The 26,554-nt window shown below is 41.9% G+C and overlaps 2 protein-coding genes across 2 annotated transcripts; one reads left to right on the forward strand and one right to left on the reverse strand.

The window, feature by feature from the left end:
- Window positions 1-1,218: 1,218 nt before the first annotated feature.
- On the forward strand, window positions 1,219-25,974 carry LOC5567857 (26S proteasome non-ATPase regulatory subunit 2). The gene is made up of 5 exons (XM_001651844.2): window positions 1,219-1,441; window positions 1,528-2,607; window positions 19,565-20,804; window positions 20,869-20,987; window positions 25,608-25,974. Exons 1-5 carry the CDS (start codon window positions 1,364-1,366, stop codon window positions 25,788-25,790), a joined length of 2,700 nt encoding a protein of 899 aa, XP_001651894.1. The 5' UTR covers window positions 1,219-1,363; the 3' UTR covers window positions 25,791-25,974.
- On the reverse strand, window positions 25,902-26,554 carry LOC5567852 (DNA-binding protein SMUBP-2). The gene has a single exon (XM_001651843.2). It carries the CDS (start codon window positions 26,459-26,461, stop codon window positions 25,997-25,999), a length of 465 nt encoding a protein of 154 aa, XP_001651893.2. The 5' UTR covers window positions 26,462-26,554; the 3' UTR covers window positions 25,902-25,996.

Raw genomic sequence — 26,554 nt, forward strand, 5'->3', positions numbered from 1 at the left:
GAAACAAACAAACTAGTTGAACCGAACAACCAACAACAAAATTTCAGCTGTCAAATCTAATCGTGTGCAGAAAAAGAAGAAAAAAGAAATGATTGGAAGGGTGCCCAGATGTGCGGTGTCGTGCCGATTAATGTGCCGGGCACAGTGAGCCGAGTTTCCCACCCCCTGGTTTTCTCTCTGCTGCGGAAGACAACAATCTGTGAATCGTTAGTATTACCGAAAACTGTAAAACATTTCACTGAAGTTTCGGTAAACGGGCTATTAGGTTACCGAATTCTGTAATTTGGCTGAATGACAGCATGAATTCATCTTGAATGTTTTTGTTTCCCCGTTGCAACGAATCTCTGTGGAATTCTCGATTTTTCTCAGCATCCGATAGATTTTAGGAACACTTCGTTATGATTAAGGTGAGTAATATGAACCGAATGTTTTATCTATCATCTAACATAATTATTTGCAGTCCAGCCATCAGCCTCCGCTGCTCTCTCGTTGTTCCTGGCGCTTCGAACCATATGTGGAAACTGCAATGTGACATCACACCCGACGTGTTTTTTGTTGTTTCATCAAAATATTATGCTGGATCCGGTAATATATTCCTCAATATTTATAAAAACCAATTACTAATAAAAAAAGGCCGTGATCTAAAATTGTCAACGTTGTTCTTTTTTGTCCAAAAATTGGGTTCCGAGGAACAAAAATCGGTGCACCGTGTTTACAGTTCTTCGGTAAACGATTACCGATCAATCGGTTGTTTTGACAACTGAGATCGAAAATGCGAATTACCGATAGGTCCGTAATTTATTCGTTTACCGAACTGATTACCGACCGTTCAGCTGTTGAGATTTCGGTAAATGGATTACCGAATTCGGTGATTTGATCTAAGTGTGTTCATTCCAATGAATATTTACCAAATATGGTTTTAGAATGATATTTAACTTATCCAGTATTTTATTTTCTTAGCGTGTAGATTTCCAGGAATTTTTTAAAATATGAACAGGTCTTATCAAGAGTGATCCACCCCTTGGATAGACCTCTATTCCAATCAGACAAAAAACTGGATAGTCGGCTCTTTCTGTAGAATTTTTTCAACGTGTCAATCAACGATTTGTTTTCAGGACCGGCTAAATGCTTCTGATGATGTGCGTCTCGGGATCGCCCACTGCTGTCGACATTCGTTTTCCCCGATCTCAGCGAACTTCATTTCTGACAGCTCCGCCTAACCTCGAAAGCGCTCTGTTTTCACAACTCATCGTCATTTTTGTCTTTGCTGCGGTTGAATTTGGAAAAGTGCTGTTTTTTCGCGTAAATTAGTGGAGAATAATTGCAATTCGTGCGAAAATCGGTGCTGCTATTCGAGTGAAAAATGTCCACGGCGGAGAAAATTGAAGAAACCCCCTTGAAGGGAAAGACCAAGGAAAAGGAGGAGGAAAAAGCCGAACTGGTGAGTGAAGTCTCTTTGCTTTCGCTTTTGTGTTCGTTTGAGAGAAAGATGCTTTGTCATCTAAAAGGGAGTTTCTGCTTTTTCAGAGCGATGAGGACAAACAGCTTCAGGATGAGTTGAATATGTTGGTCGAGAGGCTGCAGGAACCGGCCACGGAACTTTATCATCCGGCGCTGGAAGCGATGGCCAAGTTGATCAAGGCTTCCACCACTTCAATGACCTCGGTTCCAAAGCCACTGAAGTTTATGAGGCCCCATTTTGAGACCATGAAGGAGATTCACAAAACGATGACGGCCACGCTAAAGGATAAGAATACGACCAAATTGTGCGCGGAGATTATCTCGGTTCTGGCCATGACCATGGGAACTGGGAAGGAGTGCCTGGTGTATCGTTTGCTGTGCGATGACAGCAACGAGAATATCGGCGATTGGGGTCACGAATATGTGCGCCATTTGAGCGGGGAAATTGCTTCCAATTGGCCGGAAACGACGGAGGATTTCAAGAAGCGGTTGATCTGTTTGATCCATCAGATTATCCCGTACAATATGGCCCATAATGCCGAAGCGGAAGCGTGCGATCTGTTGATGGAAATCGAACGGTTGGATCTGCTGGAAGCTTACGTGGATGAAAGCGCCTATCCGAGGGTTTGTCTGTATCTGCAGAGTTGCGTTCCGTACGTTCCGGAACCGGAGAACATTAGCCTGTTGAAGTGTGCGCTGAATTTGTCCCGGAAGTTCAATATGCACACCCAAGCGATGAGACTGGCCCTGATGATTAACGACATGCAGCTGATTCAGGACATTTTCACCTCGTGCAATGATTTGGCCATCCAGAAGCAGCTGGCGTTTATGCTGGGAAGGCAGCAGATATTCTTAGAACTGCCGGAAGGATCCAACGATTACGACGATCTGGTGGAGATCATGTCCAATTCGCATTTGAACAATCACTTCCTGAATTTGGCCCGCGAGTTGGACATTATGGAACCGAAGACCCCGGAGGATGTTTACAAGTCCCATTTGGATAATTCCCGGACACCGTTCGGGTCGCAGATTGATTCGGCAAGGCAGAACTTGGCGGCTAGCTTTGTGAATGGATTCGTCAATGCTGGGTTTGGACAGGACAAATTGCTTATGGAGGACGGCAATAAGTGGCTCTACAAGAACAAGGTAAGTTTCAGTAACGCGCTTGACGTAGGAAGTGATGGACAATTCGGAATGTAAGTAAAAGCTAGCGGTGGTAATCCTTCTTGGACACCGTCTTGGGAAAAAAACCTCTCGAAGGTCACGTCTTCTTTCGTTTATTCACTTAACATGGTTGCCTTCTTCAGTGTTAGTTACCCGTTATATACCTACAGTAACAACCCCTCTTTTTTTTAATTTCTTTATTAGTATCATTTCAACCATTACATTCATTTCTTATATCTAGGTGTTCTGTGTTATTAGACAACACTATCATCCTAATTTGGTAAAACAAATTTAAGATTTAATTAACATTTTGTTAACAACATATTACATTTCATTTGCCGTAGCAGTTCAGATTTTTTACAGGTGAGTTGATTTCACCTGCTTATAAGAGAAAAAAAAAACGCTTTAAATATACTTAACCTAAACATATAACGCATTAATCGTGGCAATAGAAGATTGTAACGATTTTTGCCTGAAATTATTTATTATTTTATTTGACATTTGTTCCAATGTTTCAACATTGGATATTCTATGTAACTCATTGGTACTATACCAGGGAGGAAGTCTCAGAATCATTTTCAAAATTTTATTCTGAATTCTCTGCAGAGCTTTCTTCCTGGTATTACAACAGATAGTCCATAATGGTACAGCATACAACATGGCTGGCCTGAAAATTTGTTTGAATATCAAAAGCTTGTTCTTAGGACAAAGTTTTGATTTTCTATTAATAAGGGGATAGAGACATTTTAAATACATATTGCATTTGGCTCGAATGCCCTCAATGTAATTTTTGAAAGTTAAATTCTTATCTAGCATGAGCCCTAGATACTTAACTTCATCTGACCAATTTATTAGAACCCCTCTCATCGTGACAACATGTCTACTTGAAGGTTTCAAATAAAGAGCTTTTGGTTTATGTGGGAATATTATTAGTTGAGTTTTGGAAGCATTAGGAGATGTTACACTAAAAGTGGAAAGATTTATTATTCAATGTTCGGTTTTTGAATCAATTTTTGTTACAGTGTAAAACCAAAACATGTATATGATTTTTTTCTCTGTGTCCTACCAGCGCAGACGATAGGAGGTGTAGAAAGCGATGGTTTGTGTAGATTTGGCGCGATGCGAGCGGAAGTACGAAAGAGAAAGGAAAGAAGGATATCAAAAAAGTAGAAAATTCCGTCGAGTTAAGACGTGTTTGTTTTCGTTGAATAAAATTCTTAAAATACAGTCCACTTGCTTTTCGTCCCTGAACTATCCGAAGAACATTTTGGTCCTTCGAGCCGGATGTCGGATTAGTGGATGGAAGCAGTTTAGATTCTCGGTTCGTGCGCGGAACGAGAAAGAATCGACGCGAGTTTCGGCAGTTGAGACGGTCGAATCGCGAAGTGAATCCGATTGCATGCGTTGCATCGGATAGTGTTTTCCGATAAACGTGGTCGGAAATTGAATTCTGTTCCCGATTGAGTGGTCGAAGAAAGCTCCCGGTTACTTGCACGTTCCGGAAGTGTGAGCTGCTAATCGGACGGCAGAATAGAACTTTGAAAAGTGGAGGTCAAACCTCAACGAAGAAGAAGAGCGTGAAAATTGTGCGGTAGTGAAAAGAAGAACTAAAAGAACTATTCGCATGTAATGTTTTTGCGTTCTGGTAAAGTGAAGAAAGTGTTGTTTCCGTCGACGCCATTTTCAACCCCGACCGGTGAATTCAGTGTGCTTCGTAGTGTGCGTGAGCAGAAAGAGGAAGCTGAACAGCGGCAGAAAGAGAAGGAAATGGCGGAAAGTGTTGTTGCGTTGGAGCAGTGTTGCCACGCTGCAAGGTCGAAAGTGGTGCGAATAAAGTCGGCCATTTTGAATGCAGAACAGGATCCTGAAAAGTTCACGCATCATGGCTTGAAGCTGTATCTGAAGACGGTTGATTCTTCTTATGAGGAATACAACAATTTTCTGAATCGTATTTACCTCACCGATCCACAGAGGAGAGAAGAATTCGAGCCAAAATTCGTCGAATTTGAAGAGCTGTACGAGTTCGTTCGAATTTCCCTCTGTGAGATGATACAGCACTACGAAGACATCGAAAAGACCATTGCGAACGAGGCAGCGTTGGAGCGAGAGAAGCAGCTGCTGGCTGTGAAGTTTCAAGGTAATGCTGTGGCAATCAGTGATCGTGCTGGAATCAGTGATCGTGCTGGATCCAGTGGCGTATCGGAAAGTGTCGTGCCGTATAGAATGCCACCATCGTTGTTGTTGCAGCAAACACCATTGCCAACATTCGACGGCAAATACGAGCACTGGCACAAGTTCAAGGCGCGATTTTGCGATATTGTCGACCGGTGCACCCAGGATTCCCCGGCGACGAAACTCCATTATTTGGATAAGGCGTTGGTCGGAGAAGCGAAGGGGGCAATCGATGAGCAGACCCTCAACGATAACAACTACGAAGGTGCATGGAGAATTCTGGTCGAACGTTACGAGAACCTCTCGATGGTGATTCATGGCCACGTGACAAGGTTGCTGAACTTGAAGCAGATGGCCAAGGAGTCGTCAGTGGAACTGCGAACGTTGATCGATGACTGTACGAAGCGTGTGGAGTCCCTGGAGTTCCACAAGCTCAAGATGGACAAGATGTCTGAAGCCATCGTTATCACGTTGCTAGCGTCGAAGCTGGATCCGAGTACCCGAAGAAGCTGGGAAGCATCTTGTGAACACGGTAAGTTACCTGTGTATAAGGACACGATTGCATTCCTGCGAAAGCATTGCCATGTTCTGGAGCGGTGTGAACAAAATGTCATGCCAATCAAGAGCAAGATCGTGCCGATGAAGACCCAGCCATCTATCATTACCAGTAAGACGCACACTGTGATGATTTCGAAGACGACCGATGGATGTCCCGTGTGCGGAAGTGCTCATTCGATTGATGCATGTGGAGCGTTCAAAAGGTTGAATGTTGACGAGCGGTATATGAAGGCGAAGCAGCTGGGATTATGTTTCAGTTGCCTGCTACGAGGACATCGAACGGTAGCCTGCAAGAGCGGTAAAACGTGTCCAACTTGCTCGAAGAAACATCATGCACTGATGCATCCGGAAGAGAAGAAGCCTGTTGCAGTTGAATTCCCTCAGCCACCTGCGGCAGAGCAAGCAACGAGTTCCTCCCATCCACTGACAGCAGCAAAGTGCACGATTCCAATCGAGCCAATGCAGCCGAAGCAGATTTTGTTGGCGACAGCTATCGTGATGGTGTATGATTCCAACGAAGTAGCGCATAAGTGCCGTGTGCTGCTGGATTCCGGAGCGATGGCAAACTTCATGTCAACCAGAATGGCGGAATTGTTGCGACTGCGAAAGGAGGATGCCAATATCCCAATCGATGGAGTGAATGGGATGAAGACTGTCGTGAAGTACAGAGTGAACGCTAGAGTGGCATCAAGAACAACTGGTTTCCAATCATCGTTGGATTATCTGGTTGTGCCCCGAGTGACCGGTGCATTGCCGGCTTCTAAGATCGACCCATACAGCTGGCAGATTCCCAAGACGGTGGAACTAGCAGATCCGCATTTCTACGAACCAGGTCGCATTGACATGCTACTCGGTGCGGAGCTGTTTTTCGAAGTGCTGCAAAAAGGTAAGATCAAATTGGCCCCGAATCTACCATTATTGCAGGAGAGTCAGCTTGGATGGCTCGTTTCTGGACCGGTGTCCGACTCTGCGGTGATCGGAACCGTGAAGGTGTGTCAAGCTGGAACATCGGAGGAAACCGACGAGCAACTGTGCCAACTGTTGCGGCGGTTTTGGACCATCGACGAGTTTGGAGGTGATGCGTCGCCTAAGCCAGACGATAAATGTGAATTGAGTTTCCAGGAGACGCACAGTAGAACCAAGGATGGCCGTTACATGGTAATGCTGCCATTACGCGATAATGTTGGAGAGCTCGGAGAATCCCGGAACCAAGCGATGCGACGATTTTTATCCCTGGAGCGTCGCTTAGAAGGTCAGCCGGAGTTGAAGCAAATGTATATTGATTTCATCAGCGAGTATCTGGCACTTGGCCATTGCCGAGTTGTGACGGATCCTGAATGCGATAGACCTGAGTCTGTCTACTATCTTCCACACCACTGCGTGATTAAACCGGACAGCTCAACTACCAAGCTGAGAGTGGTGTTCGACGCTTCAGCGAAGAGTAATACAGATTTGTCGTTAAACGATGTGATGGAGATTGGGCCCACAGTGCAAGAGTCACTCTTCAATGTGATATTGAGATTTCGCTTGCATAAATTCGTCTTCACCGCCGACATCCCGAAAATGTATCGGCAGGTGATGGTTCACGAGGCTCATCGAAAGTATCAGCGAATTCTGTGGAGAGAAGATAAAAATCAGCCAATGAAGGAGTTGGAGTTAAATACTGTTACTTACGGTACAGCTGCAGCGCCTTTCCTGGCGACACGATCGGTTGTCCAGTTGGCTAGAGACGAGCAAGAAGATTTCCCAGCGGCGAGCGAGGCAGTTGAGAAATGCTTTTACGTCGATGATGTGATGACTGGTGCTGACACGCTTAGCGATGCTAGGCAGCTCCAGCGAGATTTGATCGCACTATTGGATAGAGGTGGATTCCAGCTCCACAAATGGGGTGCGAATGATGAGGCGTTACTCGAGGACATTCCATCTCATGCCAGGGAGAAGCAGATGAACTTCGAAGACTGCGAGATCAACGGAGTGATAAAAACTCTTGGCATTCTTTGGGATCCCTCCAGCGATGAATTCCTGTTCCACGTGAAGCCAATTAGAGATGGCTCTGAATTTCCCACGAAGAGGTCAGTGCTGTCCGATATGTCAAAACTGTTCGATCCTCATGGCTTACTAGCACCGGTGGTACTCATCGCCAAACTGGTAATGCAACAGCTATGGCAACAGAACGTAGGATGGGATGATGCGATTCCAAAGGAGCAATTTCGTATATGGAACCGATTCAGATCCGAGCTTTGCTGTTTGAATTCCCTCCGGATCGATCGGCGGATTACTATTGACGATACGGTTGCTGTGGAGCTGCATGGATTTGCTGACGCTTCCAAGGTGGCGTACGGATGTTGCATCTATATGAGAAGCGTGAAGAGTGATGGTGCTGCAGAAGTTCGACTGATTTGTGGCAAGTCACGAGTTGCCCCAATGAAAGAACTACAACGAGACATCAAGGCGAACGCAACCCCTGATGAGATGACGATCCCGAGGCTAGAGTTATGCGCTGCGTTGCTGCTAGCTGAACAAGTGAATAAAGTGCGCGAAACCTTAGCATTAACAACCGCAAAGGTGGTGCTTCGGTCGGACTCGAAAATAGTTTTGAACTGGTTGAGACAAATGAAGCCAAATACCCCAGTGTTCGTGCAAAACCGCGTAGTGAAAATAAGAAAACTTTTTGCGTGGCACACGTGGCACTATATTTCGACTCAGCACAACCCAGCGGATTTGGTGTCACGTGGTGTATTCCCTGAGGATTTAATGCGGTGTGAAGAATGGTGGTTTGGCCCAAGTGTGATTTCTGTTGTTGAAGACGATGAATGTGGTGTGGTGGAACCGGAAGAATATGCCCACCAAATTGTGACGACTTTGGTACCGGAACGTGATTCTGTAATACCGAAGAAACAACTTGAGCCGTACGAAGTGATCCTGAAGTACAGCAGTTATCGAAAGCTGCAGCGTATTTTCGGGTACGTGGTTCGTTTCCTACACAACTGCCGCTTGAAGGGAAACAAGACGACGCGCAGAAGTGGTGCACTGAATAGTGAAGACTACACCGAAGCACAGAAGGCGATGGTGACCATTGTCCAGCTGGTGGTCTATAAGGAAGAAATCAGTTGTATCCAAGCGAATCAATCAGTGAAGGGAAAACTTCGCAATTTGAATCCAATCTACGACGACAACGAAAGGCTGCTGCGAGTTGGCGGTCGCATAAGGAACTCAGACCTGCCGAAAGACCAGAAGCACCCAATGATTTTGCCGGAGAATAACCACTTCACGGAGGTGCTAATAGAAGCGTTGCATCGTGAGCATCTTCATGTCAGTTTGAATGGACTACTTGCGGTGGTCCGACAGAAATTTTGGCCAGTGAACGCGAAGCGAACTATTCATCGAGTCCTGAGGAAATGTGTAGTTTGCTTCCGGACAATCCCCAGAGACGTACAGCAGTATATGGGCGATCTTCCGAGCTGCCGAGTGACTGCTGCCCAACCTTTTGCCAGGACTGGAATTGATTTCGCAGGACCATTCTTCATTAAAGTTGGACGAATGAGAGCTAAGGTGAAGGTGTACGTGTGTCTTTTCGTATGCATGTCTACCAAATCCATACATCTCGAACTGGTGAGCTCTTTGACGACTGATGGTTTCCTGGCAGCACTTCATCGATTTGCTAACCGACGAGGAAATCCATCTGAGCTGTTCTCTGACAACGGAACTAATTTTCGGGGAGCAGACCGAGAACTTTCCGAACTGTTGAACCTGCTACAGTCTCAGGTGCTGGACGAGAAAGTGAACGAGTTCTGCCAGCCCAGAGGAATCAAATGGAGCTTCAACCCTCCCAAGGCTCCACACCAGGGAGGTATTTGGGAAGCTAATATCAAATGCATGAAATCCCATTTGTGCAAGGCACTAAACGAAAGCTACCTGACCTATGAAGAGTTGAACACTTTATTGATCCAAATAGAAGGTGTTTTGAACTCGAGACCGCTTGTGCAGCTAACGGATGATCCCTTCGATTACGAAGCGCTGAGCCCAGGACACTTTCTAGTCGGACGGGAACTGACGGCGGTAGCAGAACCACTGTACGATGATTTGAAGGAGACGAGCTTGTCACGATACCAGCTGGTTCAAAAACGAATGCAGCATTTTTGGCAACGTTGGTCGAATGAGTACGTGACGGGTCTTCAGAAGTGCAGCAAATGGTACAAGGACCCTACGTTGCTGCGAACTGGATTGCTGGTGATCATGAAGGAGGACAACATGCCACCCAAGACCTGGAAGTTAGGTCGCATTATTGAAACGCATCCAGGTAAGGACGGAGTTGTACGTGTGGTTACGATCCGCACTGGCAACAGCATCTACAAGCGACCGACGACCCAGATCGCTGTGCTTCCCATTGATGACTGCACGGATCAAGCAGAGCCCAAGGAGAAGTGAGACCTTCGCCTCACCCGGGGGAGTATGTTACACTAAAAGTGGAAAGATTTATTATTCAATGTTCGGTTTTTGAATCAATTTTTGTTACAGTGTAAAACCAAAACATGTATATGATTTTTTTCTCTGTGTCCTACCAGCGCAGACGATAGGAGGTGTAGAAAGCGATGGTTTGTGTAGATTTGGTGCGATGCGAGCGGAAGTACGAAAGAGAAAGGAAAGAAGGATATCAAAAAAGTAGAAAATTCCGTCGAGTTAAGACGTGTTTGTTTTCGTTAAATAAAATTCTTAAAATACAGTCCACTTGCTTTTCGTCCCTGAACTATCCGAAGAACAGGAGAAATCTTCCATTTTTGCAAGTATGAAGAAAAAATATCCAAACTTTTTTGCAATCGACTACAGATGACACGCAGACTTCGTCCTTTGGCGGAGAGGCCTGTGTCATCAACAAACAAGGATTTTTGACATCCCTGAGGTAACTCAGGTAAGTCAGATGTGAAAATATTGTATAATATTGGTCCCAAAATGCTGCCTTGGGGAACCCCAGCTCTTACAGGAAGTCTTTCAGACCTGGAGTTCTGATAATTAACCTGAAGTTTACGATTTGACAGATTGCTTTGAATTATTCTAACCATGTATGTTGGAAAATTAAAGTTTTTAATTTTACAATCAAACCTTCAAGCCAAACACTGTCGAATGCTTTTTCTATGTCTAGAAGAGCAAGACCTGTAGAATAGCCTTCAGATTTGTTGGAACGGATCAAATTTGTTACACGTAAGAGTTGATGAGTGGTCGAATGTCCATGGCGGAGTCCGAACTGTTCATTGGCAAAAATTGAATTTTCGTTGATGTGGGCCATCATTCTGTTCAAAATAACCTTTTCAAAAAGTTTACTGATGGAGGAAAGCAAACTGATTGGACGATAGCTAGAAGCTTCTGCAGGATTTTTGTCTGGTTTTAAAATTGGAACAACCTTAGCATTTTTCCATTTGTCAGGAAAATATGCTAATTGAAAACATTTGTGAAATATGTCAACTAAAAATGATAAGCTACTTTCTGGAAGTTTCTTGATGAGGATGTAGAAAATTCCATCTTCGCCAGGAGCTTTCATATTTATGATTTTTTTAATAATAGTTCTCACTTCTTCCAAATCAGTCTCCCAGGCGTTTTCGAAAACGTTCTCTTGATTGAGAATATTTTCGAAGTCCTGAGGGGGCTACCCCCGTTTGGCATAAAGTCGTTTGGCATAATGGACGTTTGGCATAAAAGATATTGGTGATATTCAGGGAGCCGTAGAAAGAACAACCTTCACGTACAGTGGTTGGAACATGAATAACGTTTTATTGTGACAAGAACTATAACAATCGTTAAGTGTTACTACTGTGATGCGTTATTTGTTTAGTGTGACTACTATGATTAGTAACAACTTCTGCATCTTGGCGCTTAATTCTTCCACAGTCCTCCTCGGCAAGATCTGGTAGAATCCCAATCTTCTCTCGCAGTGTCTTGATTCTCACGTTTTGCAGAGGTTTCGTTAAAATGTCCGCTAACATCATCTCAGTAGGGCAGTATTTCAGCATTATCTCTTTTTCTTCATTCAGCTCTCTAACGTAGAAAAACTTCGTATCAATATGCTTGCTTCTCTTCTCAATTTTGTCTCCTTCAACTAATTTGATACAGCTTTGATTGTCCTCATATGTGGGTACTGGGTTTGAGACATCTTCGCCGAAATCTTTCAATAGCTTCTTTATCCAGCTGAGCTCCTGACATCCTTCCGTCAACGCTACGAATTCTGCTTCAGTAGAGGACAACGCAACACAGCTCTGTTTCCGCGATGCCTAGCTGATCAAACCTCCTCCGTAACGCACCAGGTATCCAGAGTTTGATTTTCGGTGACGATGGTTACTTGCCCAGTCGGCGTCCACAAACATTTCTAGTCCAGTTGAGGTCGATCCAAGGTGTAAACGATGATCGCTGGTGCTGTTCAAATATCGAAGAATCCTCTTTGCTTCTTGCCAATCTCGTCGAGTAGGGCAGGAACATTTCTGTGCCAGGATGGACACGCTTACTGATACATCAGGACGAGAATTCACGGATACATACAGCAGACCTCCAATTAAACTTAAGTATTGACTGTTGTTCGGTAGTTGGCAATCCTCCTCCTCCTTCTGCTGAAGGTATGCAGGATCTAACGGGATCTTCGATGGTTTCGCATCTTGTAGGCCGAATCGTTCCGCTAGCTTTCGGATGTACTGCTGCTGACACAACGTGTAACTTCCTGACTTGCGTTTGATGTCGATGCCCAAAAAATGCTTCACATCGCCCAGGTTCGTCATAGTAAAGTTTTTCTGCAGAACTTCAAAAATCCGCTCGAACTCCTCTTCAGTTTGCGTGGCAATAATGACGTCATCAACGTAGATCAGGATGAAGCTTACTCGGTTTCCCTTCTTTCTTACATACAAACACGGGTCGGCCTTGGATGGTACGAACTGCATTGATTTGAACACGCCATCAATTCGTGTTCTCCGAGGAAGAGCACGCCAGTGCTTTGCGCGACACCAGATGGTCCAGCTTGAACAAATCGTTGTACCTCGTACCAGTAGCGATTACCTGTCCCGCCGGGTTGATAACTTCCACACCATCCACGTTGAACGTAACTGTGTGGCCTCGCTTCACTATCTGGTTCACGGAAATCAAATTTACTGAAAGCTCTGGAATTACTTGGACGTCATGCATTTCGATGGGCGAATCTTCAGGACAACACTCCGGGTAAATCTTGACTGTTCCCTTGGCAACAACGGACATGGAACCTTTGTTCGCTGCTAGAACTTTTCCACCGCACGGACAGGAATTCTCCAATAAATCTTCCGTTTTCGTGAAATGACTTGAAGCTCCAGAATCGAAGTACCAATTTTGATCATCTTCGACAATGGTTGATAGCACTGTGCACCAAGCGTTTCCATTTTCGGTCTTGGAAACCTTCGTCGGACAATTCTTGGCAATATGTCCGAACTTCTTGCAGTTCCTGCATTTCGGGCCGTTGCTTGCTGATTTCACATTGACGCCTTGTCTTTGCTGCCAGTTCTGCCGCTTGCCTGCGAAGGCCGCACCACTTGATGCTGACGAGGTAGTACTCACATCTTGCAGAAGCTTGGTTTTGATCACGTCCGCACCGATCTTGAGTCCAGAGTTTTCGATTGCCATTATCATTGGACGATATTCTTCGGGCAAACCAGCAAGCAGTAACGTTCCAATCCATTCATCGCTTATGTCGAAACCGATTCCCCGCAACTGGTGGGCCGTTTCGATGATGCTATTCACGAAGGCTTCCATGGACTCGCAGTTTCCGAGAGATGTTGTAATTAGCTTCCTGAGCAGTCCGACTTTCCTTGTTAAACCGGAGTCCTCGAACGCCGCTTCCAGGCGTAACCACGTCTCCCGGGCTGTCGTGTTACATGAATGTAGTTCACGGGGTCCAAGAGTAAAATAATCTTGCCACGAGCTCTTCGGTCTTTTGATGCATCCACTTGAACGAATGTTCCGTCAGGATTTTCCGCAGGCTTCACAGTTTCCCATAAGTCTTCCAACTCCAAAAACGTCTGCACAGCGAACCTCCAGGTAGACCAGTTGTTGCGTCCCTGGAGCAGCTGAATTGACGGCAGACTCAATGGATTGTGGCTTCGACCTGGAACTGCTGCAACCGCTAAATCGTCTCCACCGTTTCGTGCCATCTTCGAGAATACACTTCGATGAATTTTCCTTTTTGTACTACGTTTAGAAACTTTCTAGGCTGGGCTCATAACCTATTGGTGATATTCAGGGAGCCGTAGAAAGAACAACCTTCACGTACAGTGGTTGGAACATGAATAACGTTTTATTGTGACAAGAACTATAACAATTGTTAAGTGTGGCTACTGTGATGTGTTATTTGTTTAGTGTGACTACTATGATTAGTAACAACTTCTGCATCTTGGCGCTTAATTCTTCCACAAAAGAAAAGAAATTAGAAATTTAAATAGTGTTACTTAAAAGAAGATCTGGTGATCAAAAAAAGGGAAAATCGTTGATGAAAATGTTAGTAGTTATAATGCCAACGTAGGAAAGAAGGCAAAATTGTCAATGAAAATGTTAGAAGTCACAATGCAAACCACTACACTGAATGAAAACTCCCGCCATGAAATGAATGATTTATCATTCGCATGGCTGTAATTTGGTATATTACTCATTTTGAATGACCAACTTAAGAATATGACGCATCGACTGATATTGAACAAAAATCATCCGGTTCTAGAATGATTCTACGCATGTACTCGTATGATTCACAGTCTTCAATCGAACTGTGGTTCTACAAAGGAATATCATACCAAAATTGGCAGACAATAATTTATCGTATGCTCCATATCGAAAATCATCCAATTATCAACTAATGTGGTATATGAAAAGCAAATGACCCTAGGAAACAAATCATCCTTGAAAATCTTAGTGTAAACAAGATAGCTGCCGCTTGTTGCGTCTTTATTTGGTGAGAATTATTAAACAGATTGCAAGGTAAATAACTGTTAGAGTGCGAATTTCAAATGTGCTGCGTTTAATCACATCTTTACAGGGTTCAAAGAAACGAAAGTGGTAATAATCAACCGTTGGATGGATCATTATGGCACGGATTAAGAGATGGTTTCTAGGATTGCTGTCAGTTATCTATACTGTTAGATGCTCATGCTAATTTCAATTTCGCATGAAAATAGAAAATTAAAGTGTTTATTAAACCTGAATCAGTGTTTTCTTTGTTTCACATCAGAATTTTCGAAATTATATAACAATAATAACCATGAGTGAAAAATTTTGAATGAAAATCATTTGAAATTCAGCATCTTCCATAAGGATGAAAATCATTCAAAGACTGGAAGATTTTCATTCGATGCAATTTGTAAACAGATGATTTTAGAGTGGATGATAAGCATTCTGGATATGTCTGATAATAGGTATGGGGCACGGATGAGGCAAAAATCATTCACTTTATGGCCGGAGTTTTCGTTCAGTGTAGTTTAACAACGTAAGGGCCCATTCACATATTCCATAACGCTGAAGGGGGAGGGTGGGTGTTCTCGTGATGTTACGGCTCATACAAAATTTGTAAAATATTCATACAAAAAGCGTTACAAGGGGGTGGGTGGGTGTCGAAAATAGCCATTTTTAGCATTTTACTGTACGGATTATTTAGTCTTGTTGGTTGCTCAGTCGTCTACAAGATAATGTTTATTTTGAATCATTTTTACTTACAAGAAGTCTTACAATCATTGAATTGGGTCCTAAAATTTTTAATGAAATCTTGTTTTTATTTAATAACACGAAAAAGCATGTTATTGTAACTACTTTAGCAATTTTTCCCGCTCAAATAATGGCTATAACATGTTTAAACTTTAATTTAAAAATTTGGTTCATAAATGAACCTTGACACTTTTGATCATGTTTGACGTTCGCTTAGTCGACAAAAACACCACAGGGGTTTTAGTTCGACCACTGGGGTTGTTCTTATCTGACATTTCGTAAGGGACACGGAAAACAAAATACACCCAAAATTTGAGTTTAAGCCAAAGGATGTGACAAAATCTAAAAAAATGTTTTTTGGGCTTAAACCAACGGAAAACATTAGAAAATTGAGTAAACATGTGTTTTTGGCCTAAACTTAAGCGTTTGGCACTAAAATTGGGACAGGGCTTTAGGACCCTATTGCTTGTGTTCTAAAAGTGGTGTTCTAAAAGAGGCGGTACTTGGAGTTAACTTTTGGTATGTAAATATAAGCCAATCAGAATTTAGCACTATGCATTATAAGCGAAAAGAAATATAACCATTGGCCTCTTGCATCGTGAGAACGATGCACTTGGCGTAGGCAAGGAGATCGAATTACGCTATTGCATATATCGATTGTCTGGAATGATCGTTGGCGTCAGAGTGTAGTGACAATGACATGGGTCATTGCCTGAGTTGTAATTTGGAAAAGGTTGGCAATAATTTGGTTTGAATGTTACCATGATATGAATGCTTGGGAATTGTGGAGTAAGGTTTTTATGATCGTGGGAAGGTTCAGCATTTCAGTTAATGTGAAATTTAGTTTTACTGTTTTATGCTTTTCACACTCTTAAGGATTTGTGAGAGCTAGGAAACGTTCTGTAATATTCTTTATGAACATCGGAACATGAACATGTTCTAATGCTTGAGATGAATTATTTATGTTTTTTGAATATTAACTTTGTAATGCAAGTCTATCATGCTACAGCGTTATGAAATTTGTGAATAAACCCTAATGAGAAAGTACAGCCTATGACCAAAAGAAGAGAAAATCACATAAATGTTAGCAATGGTAATGCCAAAAGCATAGCAACTCAGTTTTCAATGATTATGCCAAACGTCCATTATGCAAAATGACTATTATGCCAAACGGCCGTTATGCCAAATTATTTTATGCCAAACTGCTTTATACCAAATGGCGCCCCCCCCCCCCTAAGAGCCAGGGTCCAATTGAGAAATCTTATTTTCAAAATTTTTGTTTCTGAATTGTGCAAAACGTTTCTTGATTCCTTTCTGCAAATCCTGCCATATAATTTTCATAGCAGGATCGCGAGTGCGTTGAAATTGCCTTCTCCTCACGTTTTTAAGACGGATCAAGATTTTAAGATCATCGTCTATAATCACGGATTCAAATTTTACTTCACATTTTGGAATTGCAATGCTTCGGGCTTCAACAATGAAATTTGTTAAAGTTTCAAGAGCATTGTCAATATCAATTTCAGTTTCTAAAGAAATGTTAACATCAAGATTAGAGTCAACATACGTTTCATATATATTCCAGTCGGCTCGTAAATAATTGAAAGTGGAGCTGATAGGATTGAGAATCGCTTCATGGGATATTTGAAACGTAACAGGGACATGATCAGAATCAAAATCGACATGAGTAACTAATTGGCTACAAAGATGACTAGAGTCGGTTAAGACCAAGTCAGCCGTAGTATCGTAGATGGATTTCAGAAGAGGAAAAACATGTGGGGCTATCAGGATATTGAACTGAGAAATATCCTGAAGAGCACTCATCAAATAAAATTCTGCCGTTGGAATTACTTTGAGAATTATTCCATGACCGATGTTTGGCATTAAAGTCACCAATGACAAAAAATGTTGACTTATTGCGAGTCAATTTACGCAAGTCAGTTTGGAGCAAATTAACTTGCTGCCCAGAGCATTGAAAAGGCAAATAGGCAGCTATGAAAGTATATTTACCAGACTGTGTTTCAACAGAAACTTTAGTTTCAAATGATGAAAACAGTTGATGTTTCATACTCCTATGAATGATGATTGCAACTCCCCCACATGCCCCATCAAGTCGATCATTACGATAAACAAAAAAGTTAGGATCTCTTTTGAGTTTAGATCCGTTTCGGTAATAACTGCTATATGTACGTTATTAGTTGTAAGATAATTAAACAGCTCGTCCTCTTTACCATTCAGAGAACGAGCATTCCAATTGAAAATATTTAAATTATGATTTGGATCCATTAGAAAAACGTAATCCAATAACAATTTGATTTGTAAATTTTACACCTACTTGGACTGCTTCAGTTCAGGCTTTGAACATTGCATCAATCATAAGCAGGGTTGGGAAAAATCTTGAAATTCACTCTACAGTAGCCAAGCAAAGCCAATCACAGTCAGCGAAGCCAGTGAAACTCACGCCCATCGCTGCTGTAGGCAAAAAGCCTTGAAAATTGCAAAACACCCGTTGCTAAGGGCAACCCAGAATTACTGTAGAAAAATGTTCTATTTCCCGCTGCATTTCCCGCATTTGGAGCCTTCAATGACACTCATGATTTAGAAAATTCGTGCACCCAACATAGGCTACTTGATGAGATTCACGTTTTTGGAATACTGTATTGGAGAGCCACGTGATTTTCGCAAAAATTCAAGCCTACTACTATTACCATTCCCAGCACTGATCATAAGATTCAATTGTTCAGTTAGAAAATGAAAATCAGAGGCAGACATATCACTTGAAGTGGGTACATTACCTGATGAATTAGAATTTTCGGTAGACGAAGAAGCGGAGTTACCTGTGGCGGTAGGGTTTTTTCCATTTGATTTGAAACAAGTAGAATGGGTACCCATGGATCGAACAGGGGAGGAGTTCGAATTTCCTGCTACGATATCGGCAAAGGATTTACCGTGGGTAGATACATTCGAAATAGAAAGATTCGAACGGCTACCCGACGGATTAAAATTAGTTTGTGAATGAGCATGATTATGATCTTCCTGACTGGTATGATTCATGATCAAGCGATCGTTAACTGAAAAATGAGTATTGTTCGATATTCTACCAGGGAAATTCCGGATACGACCGTTATCGTAACGGATATTATCTTTCATCTGCCTGGCACGATCCTCAATGACTCTTTTGCGTGAAGGGCAATTCCAAAAATTTGGCTTATGATTAGCCCCGCAATTACAGCATATGAACTTGGTGGTATCTTCCTTCACTGGACAGACGTCTTTGGCGTGAGAAGAACCTCCGCAAATCATGCATTTAGCATCCATGCGACAATTTTTTGTACCATGACCCCACTTTTGGCACCGACGGCACTGAGTGGGGTTCTGGTAATTTCCTCCAGGTTTCTGGAAATGTTCCCATGTCACACGGACATCGAACAAAAGTTTTGCTTTTTCTAAAGCTTTAATATTATTTAGTTCTTTTTTGTTAAAGTGAACTAAATAAAATTCTTGAGAAAGCCCTTTCCGAACAATGCCAGATTGGGTTCTCTTTTTCATAATGATTACTTGGACTGGGGAAAATCCAAGTAAATCATTTATTCCATTTTTGATCTCTTCAGGTGATTTATAGTCACTTGAGAGACCTTTCAAGACAACTTTGAACAAACGTAACGTTCAGTTTTGTCGTCATAAGCAAAAAAATTGTGCTTCTTCTCTTCAAGATGTTTGAGAAGAAGTTCGCGATCTTTAATAGTTTCCGGCAAAACGCGACAGTCTCCTTTCTTTGCGATTTGGAAGGAAACCTTGATTCCCCTAATGGAGTTCAAGATCTCCTGCCTAAATCCCCCAAATTCGGAACAACTGACCACGATAGGCGGCACTCTTTGCTTCCTCACTTGAATCAAAGAGCCTGGGCTAGAGGCTGCTTCGATTTGGTGTTCGGAAAATTTGTCTAGAGCATCGAACTGATTGCTCATTTCGATACAATTATTCATTTCACCCTTGGAAGAAAGTTCGCATTCCGGGGAAGCGTCCTTTCTTCCATTCTTGCCACGTGTAGTGACAGTTTTAAAAAACCACTTTTTTGGAAGGAAGTTGTGAATTCAGAGATTCACCCTTTCTATTATTTGTTGTTGATACCATGTTTAGTTAAAAAAAAAACGAAAGAAGGCGTGACCTTCGAGAGATTTTTTCCCAAGACGGTGTTCAAGAAGGATTACCACCGCTAGCTACGCCAGCGGGTCCAACGAAAAATCGAAGGCACGGGTCCAAACAAGGATCGTAAAGAGATCAATAGTAGAAAAAATAGTACTGAAAAGTACTGTCTTAGTAGCACTGAAAAGTACCGTTTTTAATTTTAGCATTGAAAAGTACTGTTTTATTGCTTTAGGTAGTTTTTAAGAAAACTTCCAAGAGCAGAGAGAATCGTGTACGCACAGCTAACTCGACCCCTAATTCTTCTTTTTTCGCGATTGCTGTAATTGATTATAAATTGTTTAGTAATCATTACTTCTATTCTCTACACCAGGAACACGGAATGCTGAGCGCAACTGCCTCTCTGGGTCTGATCCTGCTTTGGGACGTCGATGGCGGTTTGACTCCGATCGATAAATATCTCTACTCCAATGAAGACTACATCAAGTCGGGAGCTTTACTCGCTTGCGGTATTGTCAATTGCGGCGTTCGGAACGAAGTTGATCCCGCCCTGGCTCTCCTGTCGGATTATGTTCTTCATCAGAATAGCACCATGAGAATCGGAGCCATTCTCGGTCTGGGATTGGCTTATGCCGGGTCGAACAGATCCGTCGTGTTGGAACTGATTGGATCGGTGTTCAGCTCGGAACGTCGCACCGGTTCTACGATGGAAGTCATGGGAATCGCCGCTCTTTCGCTTGGCATGATTGCCGTTGGATCTTGCAATAGCGAAGTGACCGAAGTTCTGCTCCAAACCATTATGGATCGCTCGGAGTTGGAACTGAAGGACACCTATGCTCGCTTCCTCCCACTTGGACTTGGTTTGGTTTATTTGGGACGCCAAGAAGCTGCTGAAGCCGTCATCGCTGCATTAGAGATTATTCAAGAACCGTTCCGTTCGATGGCCACCACCATGGTCGAAATCTGTGCTTATGCCGGAACTGGCAACGTTCTCAAGATCCAACAACTTCTTCATCTATGCTCGGAACATTACGAACCGGCATCGGAAAGTGAGAGTTCCTCCTCTTCGAAGAAGGACGCCGCTGCAGCAGCTCAAAAGGAAAAGGAAGACAAAGAGAAGGATCTGTCCGCTTGTCAGTCTGTGGCCGTACTTGGAATCGCCCTCATCGCCATGGGTGAAGAAATCGGATCCGAAATGGCTTTCCGATCGTTCGGGAACCTACTCCGCTACTGCGAACCGTGCATTCGTCGAGCTGTCCCGCTGGCCCTCGGCTTGATCTCCGTCTCTAACCCTAAGCTGAACATCCTGGATACTTTGAGTAAGTTCTCGCACGACAGCGATGCGGAAGTGGCCCACAACTCGATCTTCGCCATGGGCCTCGTGGGAGCAGGAACAAACAATGCTCGATTGGCAGCGATGCTTCGTCAGTTGGCTCAATATCACGCCAAGGATCCCAACAACCTCTTTATGGTCCGTATAGCACAGGGATTGACGCATTTAGGCAAGGGAACGCTCACCCTCAGTCCGTACCACAGCGATCGTCAGCTGATGAGCCCCGTAGCGGTCGCCGGCCTGATGGCCACCCTCGTTTCCTTCATGGATGTGAAGAACAGTAAGTTACAAGGACGTTGATTTTCATGTATGCCCATTTTAAAATGCTATTTTGCTCTTTTCAGTCATCCTGGGCAAGTCGCACTATCTGCTCTATACAATGGCCACCGCTATGCAGCCACGTATGTTGATCACATTCACGGAGGACCTCAGCCCGTGTCCGGTCCCAGTTCGCGTTGGTATGGTATGTATCCTATAGCGGCAGGGTTGGTAGCAGATCTTGTTTTAGAGGCTTGGTCACAATTTTAATGCAAGTCTCTGGAAAGTCTCTATTTTCAATGGGAGGTCTCTCAAGCCTCTACTTCTACTATAACCAAAACGGTCACTAAAGCAATTTGTTTCCTGATGAGAAGATTCAAAAGTTACGTCTCGTCATTTGGGAAAGGGAGGGGGTTTATGAAAGTGTTATAGTGCATGTATTACATTGGAAGTAGCGTGACAGGGTGAAGAGGGGGACGTCTAGTGTCAAGGTGTTTCATCAGAAGATATTTTGGGATTTCCCAGAAATTTCTCGAACATTTTTTGGCAACTCCCTAGAAGAAATTCTAGAAAAAAAGTTAAGCTAGTTAAATTTTTGAAGATAAAAAATCCCAATGGACTTTTTTTAGAATTTTCTGGAACAATATCACAGGTTTAGAGCAAATCCTGGAGTTGACATAATTAAAAACTTGATGAAATCTTATATCAGGATTTTGGATCCCAAGGAATCGCAAATGATACAAACAAGATAAATTCAATTCCAGTTTTTGTGCTCATTAGGTGAATCTAATTATCAACTGATTGTTTGAATTGTGGAACTATTGGTAAACAATTAAGTTACTATTCATTGCAATACGGAGTGGATACGATTTACTGACACTGAAGAAGGCTACAAGTGGTAGTCGAAATACGCGTATTTGTAAAATCTGACAGAATCACTAAAAATGTGCGTAGGAATAATCAGAGAAGTTACAGGTATGATTACTGTTGCTTTTTCAAAAATTAATTTAGTTTCACTTGAGAAATTATTCGTGGAATCACTTGCAAGGACTGTAGTAGTAAACCTTGAATAAAATGTTGAAGAAATAGCTAGAGAAATTTCTGAATGAACTTCTTGAGGAATCCCAGGCCAAATTTATTGAATATATTTCCTCGAAAAATCTCCGAGGGAATGTTTCGAGCCATTCCTGGGAGTAGATGTGAATGAATTCATGAAGGAATCCATATGACAATGCCTGTAAGCATAACATATGTACTATTTAAATTATTATCAAAATGTTTTTTCTTTTTACTACGTAAACACAAATAAAAGACTTTCAATGTGGTTATGTCACTTAGAGATTGTATACCTGGTTCGCACATTCGTTTCAAATTCTATCCAGTGCGAACTTGAAACTGGAGCTGAGATTCTTCCTGTACGTATTCATAGAAAAATCTTTGCGGCTAATTCTTGACAGATTTTGCTAGTTTTCTGGCGAAATCCTAGATTAAAAATAGGGTTTTTGCCAACATAGAAAAGTAAATTCTTCCATTAACCTATTTGCGTCACCCTCTCGAATCTATCATTAGATTTTTTATGAGATTTTCGACTGATGTCACGGCGATCTATGGTATCTATTATGGGGATATTCAGCCCTAGGCTGGGTCATCCCCAATTAAAACGGATATCTGAAAAGATTTTCGGAGAGTTTTTGGTATATTTTGATATTTTCTTTTGAATTCTTTCTAAGGCCAATAGTTCACCGCTATGAAGCTCTTGAAATATTTATAACAGCTTTCAAAAGTGGCTTGGTGGACATCCAATCATATTTTCTTTTCTGAATATCTTCGAGGATTTCTGTTGTTGGGAAATATAACGAGTACATAATCTCCTGCTTATATTTGCAATTTTGCGAATTGCAAGCGGGATTATTCGATCAAATATTCACAATTAGAAAGACGTATCTTATTCCCGGCATTTTTGATTTTCTTTGGCAAGGGGTTTTATAAATGCCACTGAGCTCATATTTAGCAGTGAATCATGGAGGTAACGAAGTGATTCAATGTCCTGCCTGCCCTGCATGTTTTTTTTGTTAAATTTTGTCCAGATATTTTATGGAAGTTCCTTATTGGACTCGTGCAAAGATACTTGGTGATCGCATGAGTGAATTATTAGTGAACAAAAGAATGAAGCCGAACATCAATAATATCGAGAAGTTTGTAGAACTTCCAAGGGAATCGTAGCTTTAAAAAGGTTAGGAGCCACCAGTGCCGTAGGGTGTTGTGGGCCAGGTTGGCCCCGCCAAGGGTGCCAGCCTTTAGTGGACGCCAGAATGCGTGACGTAATTATTAGTAAAATTTTTGTAGTTGCATATTTTGTAAATGTGTCTCTTAAGTCACAGTTGAAAAAAAATCGTAGACACAAACTTTAAAACATTAAAACAATTTCTGAACCAATTTTGGCAAAATATGCTGGGAGCATCTTAGATGTTGAAAGATTTGTTCATTGATAATTTTCAAGAGAAACTCTTGAGAATTTGTTCGAAATTTCATGCTGCCATTTTTCATTATGATTCTAGAGCATATCTAAGCTAAATTTTGTTAGAAATCCTGTTTGGATCTCCTTAGGAAAATACAACTTTCTATTATTGTATTACATTCTTTGAGTTACCTTAACAAACAAGATCGGTCGCATCCGTGTACTGAGTACACGCATCTTGAAAAAAAATTTGCTTCACATACACAGTTCGAGCGAGGTGGTACTGGTTGTGGCTGAATGTACGACCACTCTTGAGTTAAAAAAAAACTTGATTATTTAAGGAGTAGCTTAAGAAATTGTTTAAAGGTATTCTGCAATTGCGTCGCATTTCAATGAAATTTCAATAAAGGTTTGGATAACAAACTTGGGAACTTATCTCAGGTCATATATGTGATACAGGTCGGACTCGATTATCCGGTGACTCGTTTATCCGGAATTTTAGACTCGATTATCCGGAGTTTTTTTTTTATATTCTTGTTTTTCAGTTTTTTTGCACAAATTTGAAATATTTTGGTGTTGCAATATAAAATATGAATGAACAAATAAGGTTTTACGGGCAAATGACTGCAAGTTGTTGGATAATGTTGCTTTTGATTGAATCTTAAATTATTGTTATATACTCAAAATTATAGTTGGTTTTTTTTTCTGCCTTTTTTAAAACTTTATAAAAAAAATCATAGTAAAGTTGATACTTTTAAAGAGAAAAAAACTATCTTCAAATGCAAAATATTTCAAAATTATTTAGTTTTAAATGCTAAAGTTATGATGCGGAACCACAAATCGGCTTAAAATCGTCAATTGTGGATGGAATCTAATCTGGGGGCAATATTGAAAGCATCATTACGAAAAATGTGAATTGGTTTTAGTCATATTTTTAGGGGCATGGTGACCTATCACTATGGTTTCCTGAATGTGTACTTTATTTTACGAGGTCCTATGAATGCTCGCGGTACAATTGTCCTATAAGCGTTAAGGTGTTCGTACTGCCCCATAGGGGTGTCCTCTTTGCCCTGCTAGCTTCATAGTGACTACCACATATAAGGGTTTTTTATACCTTGTTTTGAAATCACAATATATATTTTTTTTACATATGCAACAACGTTTACCATATGCTCATATCCTCTAAAAACACATACTGCACATAACAAACAGTATTATGTTTATATTTTGCCAGTCAAAAAAAACTGAACTATGAATAAGGTGCGCCAAAATTGATGGTTTGTCAAGGGCACCATGAGACCACATTACGGCTCTGGGAACCACTGTGCTGTAGTTACAAAATGGGAAAATCAGTGTAAGAGTTAGTCAAATATCTGGGTGAAAACCTGAGATTGTCTATGGGAAATTTTTCACAATATTCCTTGTGGAGGTAAAAGCGTCGGAGTGCTAAAGGATCACCTGGAGCAAATTTTGAAGGAATTTGCCTAAGCATCTCTTAAAACACCGCTGGAAAAACATTCTGATATATGTCAGAAGAGTTATCCGTAGAAATCACATAGACATATTCCTAAAGCATTTCCACGAGGAATCTGTGAAGAATTTTCTGAAGAATCTGTTAAATAGTCGTTTGATAGTCTCCGAAGCCTTCTTTGGAATCTCTAGAATTTGTCGATAAGGTTACACAAGCACAAGCAAAATAATAGACTCTATAACATTCCCCAGAAACCAATATCCACGAAAAACCATTCCCCAGAATTTCAACCCATTCATCCATTACCCAGAAACCTATGCATGCAGTATATTTTTTCCACTAATTAATAAATAAACAGCTAGCAACAAAATTGTATTTACCTAATTTTGCTCACTACAATTTTATTCATATTTTGTTGATACGCATTGGATTATTAAATTTATTTAAAATATTAATATTATCAATAATATTAATTATCCAATAAAAATGTCTTCAGCAAAACATCTTTAAAATGACAGCGGCAAAATTTGGAACGCGCGCGAAATATGGGTTACTTTACGGTATCACTATGTAACTTAATGATATGTTCAGTGAATTCTAAGAAAAAATGCAAACTATTAGTTTCTCTTTGCACACCCTTTGTTTCAGTCTGATAATGATTCTCAGGTGCAGAATAGTGATGAATAAATACTGCAATTTGTGTTTCCACTGGACTGCGCATTCTGGGGAATGATATTTTGGGGACCTTAGGGGTCATTTTGTTGAAAATGAGACTTTTCAGATACCTGCAGTGAAATAGAGAATAATTCTTTAAAAAGAGACCTGCTACCAGCCCTATAATGGCGCTACCCACCCAAAATTCCGATTATTCACACCCCTTTCAATCTCTTTTTCAGGCCGTCGACGTCGTTGGCCAAGCCGGTAAGCCGAAGACCATCACCGGATTCCAAACGCACACCACTCCGGTCCTGCTGGCGATGGGCGAAAGGGCCGAACTGGCCACCGAAGAGTACATCTCGCTCACACCCATCATGGAAGGTTTCTGCATCCTGCGGAAAAATCCCAACTATGTCCCCTAAGAGGAACAACAAACCCTTCTCTTCCTGGGCGGACAATCTTCGAAGACTTGTTTCAGAATGCGATAAGATTAATCAACGCTACATACTACGAAATAAAATACTACTTATCAGTTTAGTTTACTCATGTAACGAACATTGTGTATTTTAGATGTGTCCCAAGTATTTGAAATAAAAGAAATCCTAATTCGAGCGTCTAATTAATAATCCTAAGACTTTCCCTTCTTTTTGCTAGACGAAGTCCCCGTCGGTTTGGCTTTCCGGCCCAGGTTCATCTGTTTCAGCTTCTGATCCAGACGGCTGTGTGCTTTCTTCAAATCTTCCTGCGCTTGAACCGTCTTGGCCGGCAGGGGATGCATGAATTCCTCCCGTTCCTGTCGCTTGACCGCTTCCCCACAACCGTGAATCTCCGGCAGACCGTGCTTGAAGCAGTACCGTTGCTTGCAGAAGCCACAGTCGCTGCCCATCATGTTGGTTTTCTGCTTGCACCGCTTGAAATCGCACGTCTGGTCCACGGTTTTGACCGCCTCGAGGACATTGTCCAGATTCTTCTCGACCGCTTCGCTGGGAAGGGGTTTCAGGATTTCCGTGGCTTTGGTGACCGTTTTCGGGTTGGTGTCCAGTTTTAACTGCTCCGCTCTTTCGGGCAATTCATTGGACGAAGACGATGCCATTATTTAGTTACGAAAATAATAATTTAGCTAATCTTTCACAAAACTAATAATTTGTTTTTTTTTTTTTTTTTCTCTCTTGATTTGTGGCTCAGA

The sequence above is a fragment of the Aedes aegypti genome, chromosome 3 (genome assembly GCF_002204515.2).
Source record: "Aedes aegypti strain LVP_AGWG chromosome 3, AaegL5.0 Primary Assembly, whole genome shotgun sequence".
In the NCBI taxonomy this organism is placed as follows: domain Eukaryota; kingdom Metazoa; phylum Arthropoda; class Insecta; order Diptera; family Culicidae; genus Aedes; species Aedes aegypti.

Coding starts and splice junctions, on each gene's coding strand:
- LOC5567857 (XM_001651844.2), top strand. CDS start 1,364: ATGTCCACGGCGGAGAAAATTGAAGAAACCCCCTTGAAGGGAAAGACC. Junction 20,805..20,868: donor CTTCATGGATGTGAAGAACA/GTAAGTTACAAG, acceptor TGCTCTTTTCAG/TCATCCTGGGCAAGTCGCAC. Junction 20,988..25,607: donor TCCCAGTTCGCGTTGGTATG/GTATGTATCCTA, acceptor TCTCTTTTTCAG/GCCGTCGACGTCGTTGGCCA.
- LOC5567852 (XM_001651843.2), bottom strand. CDS start 26,461: ATGGCATCGTCTTCGTCCAATGAATTGCCCGAAAGAGCGGAGCAGTTA.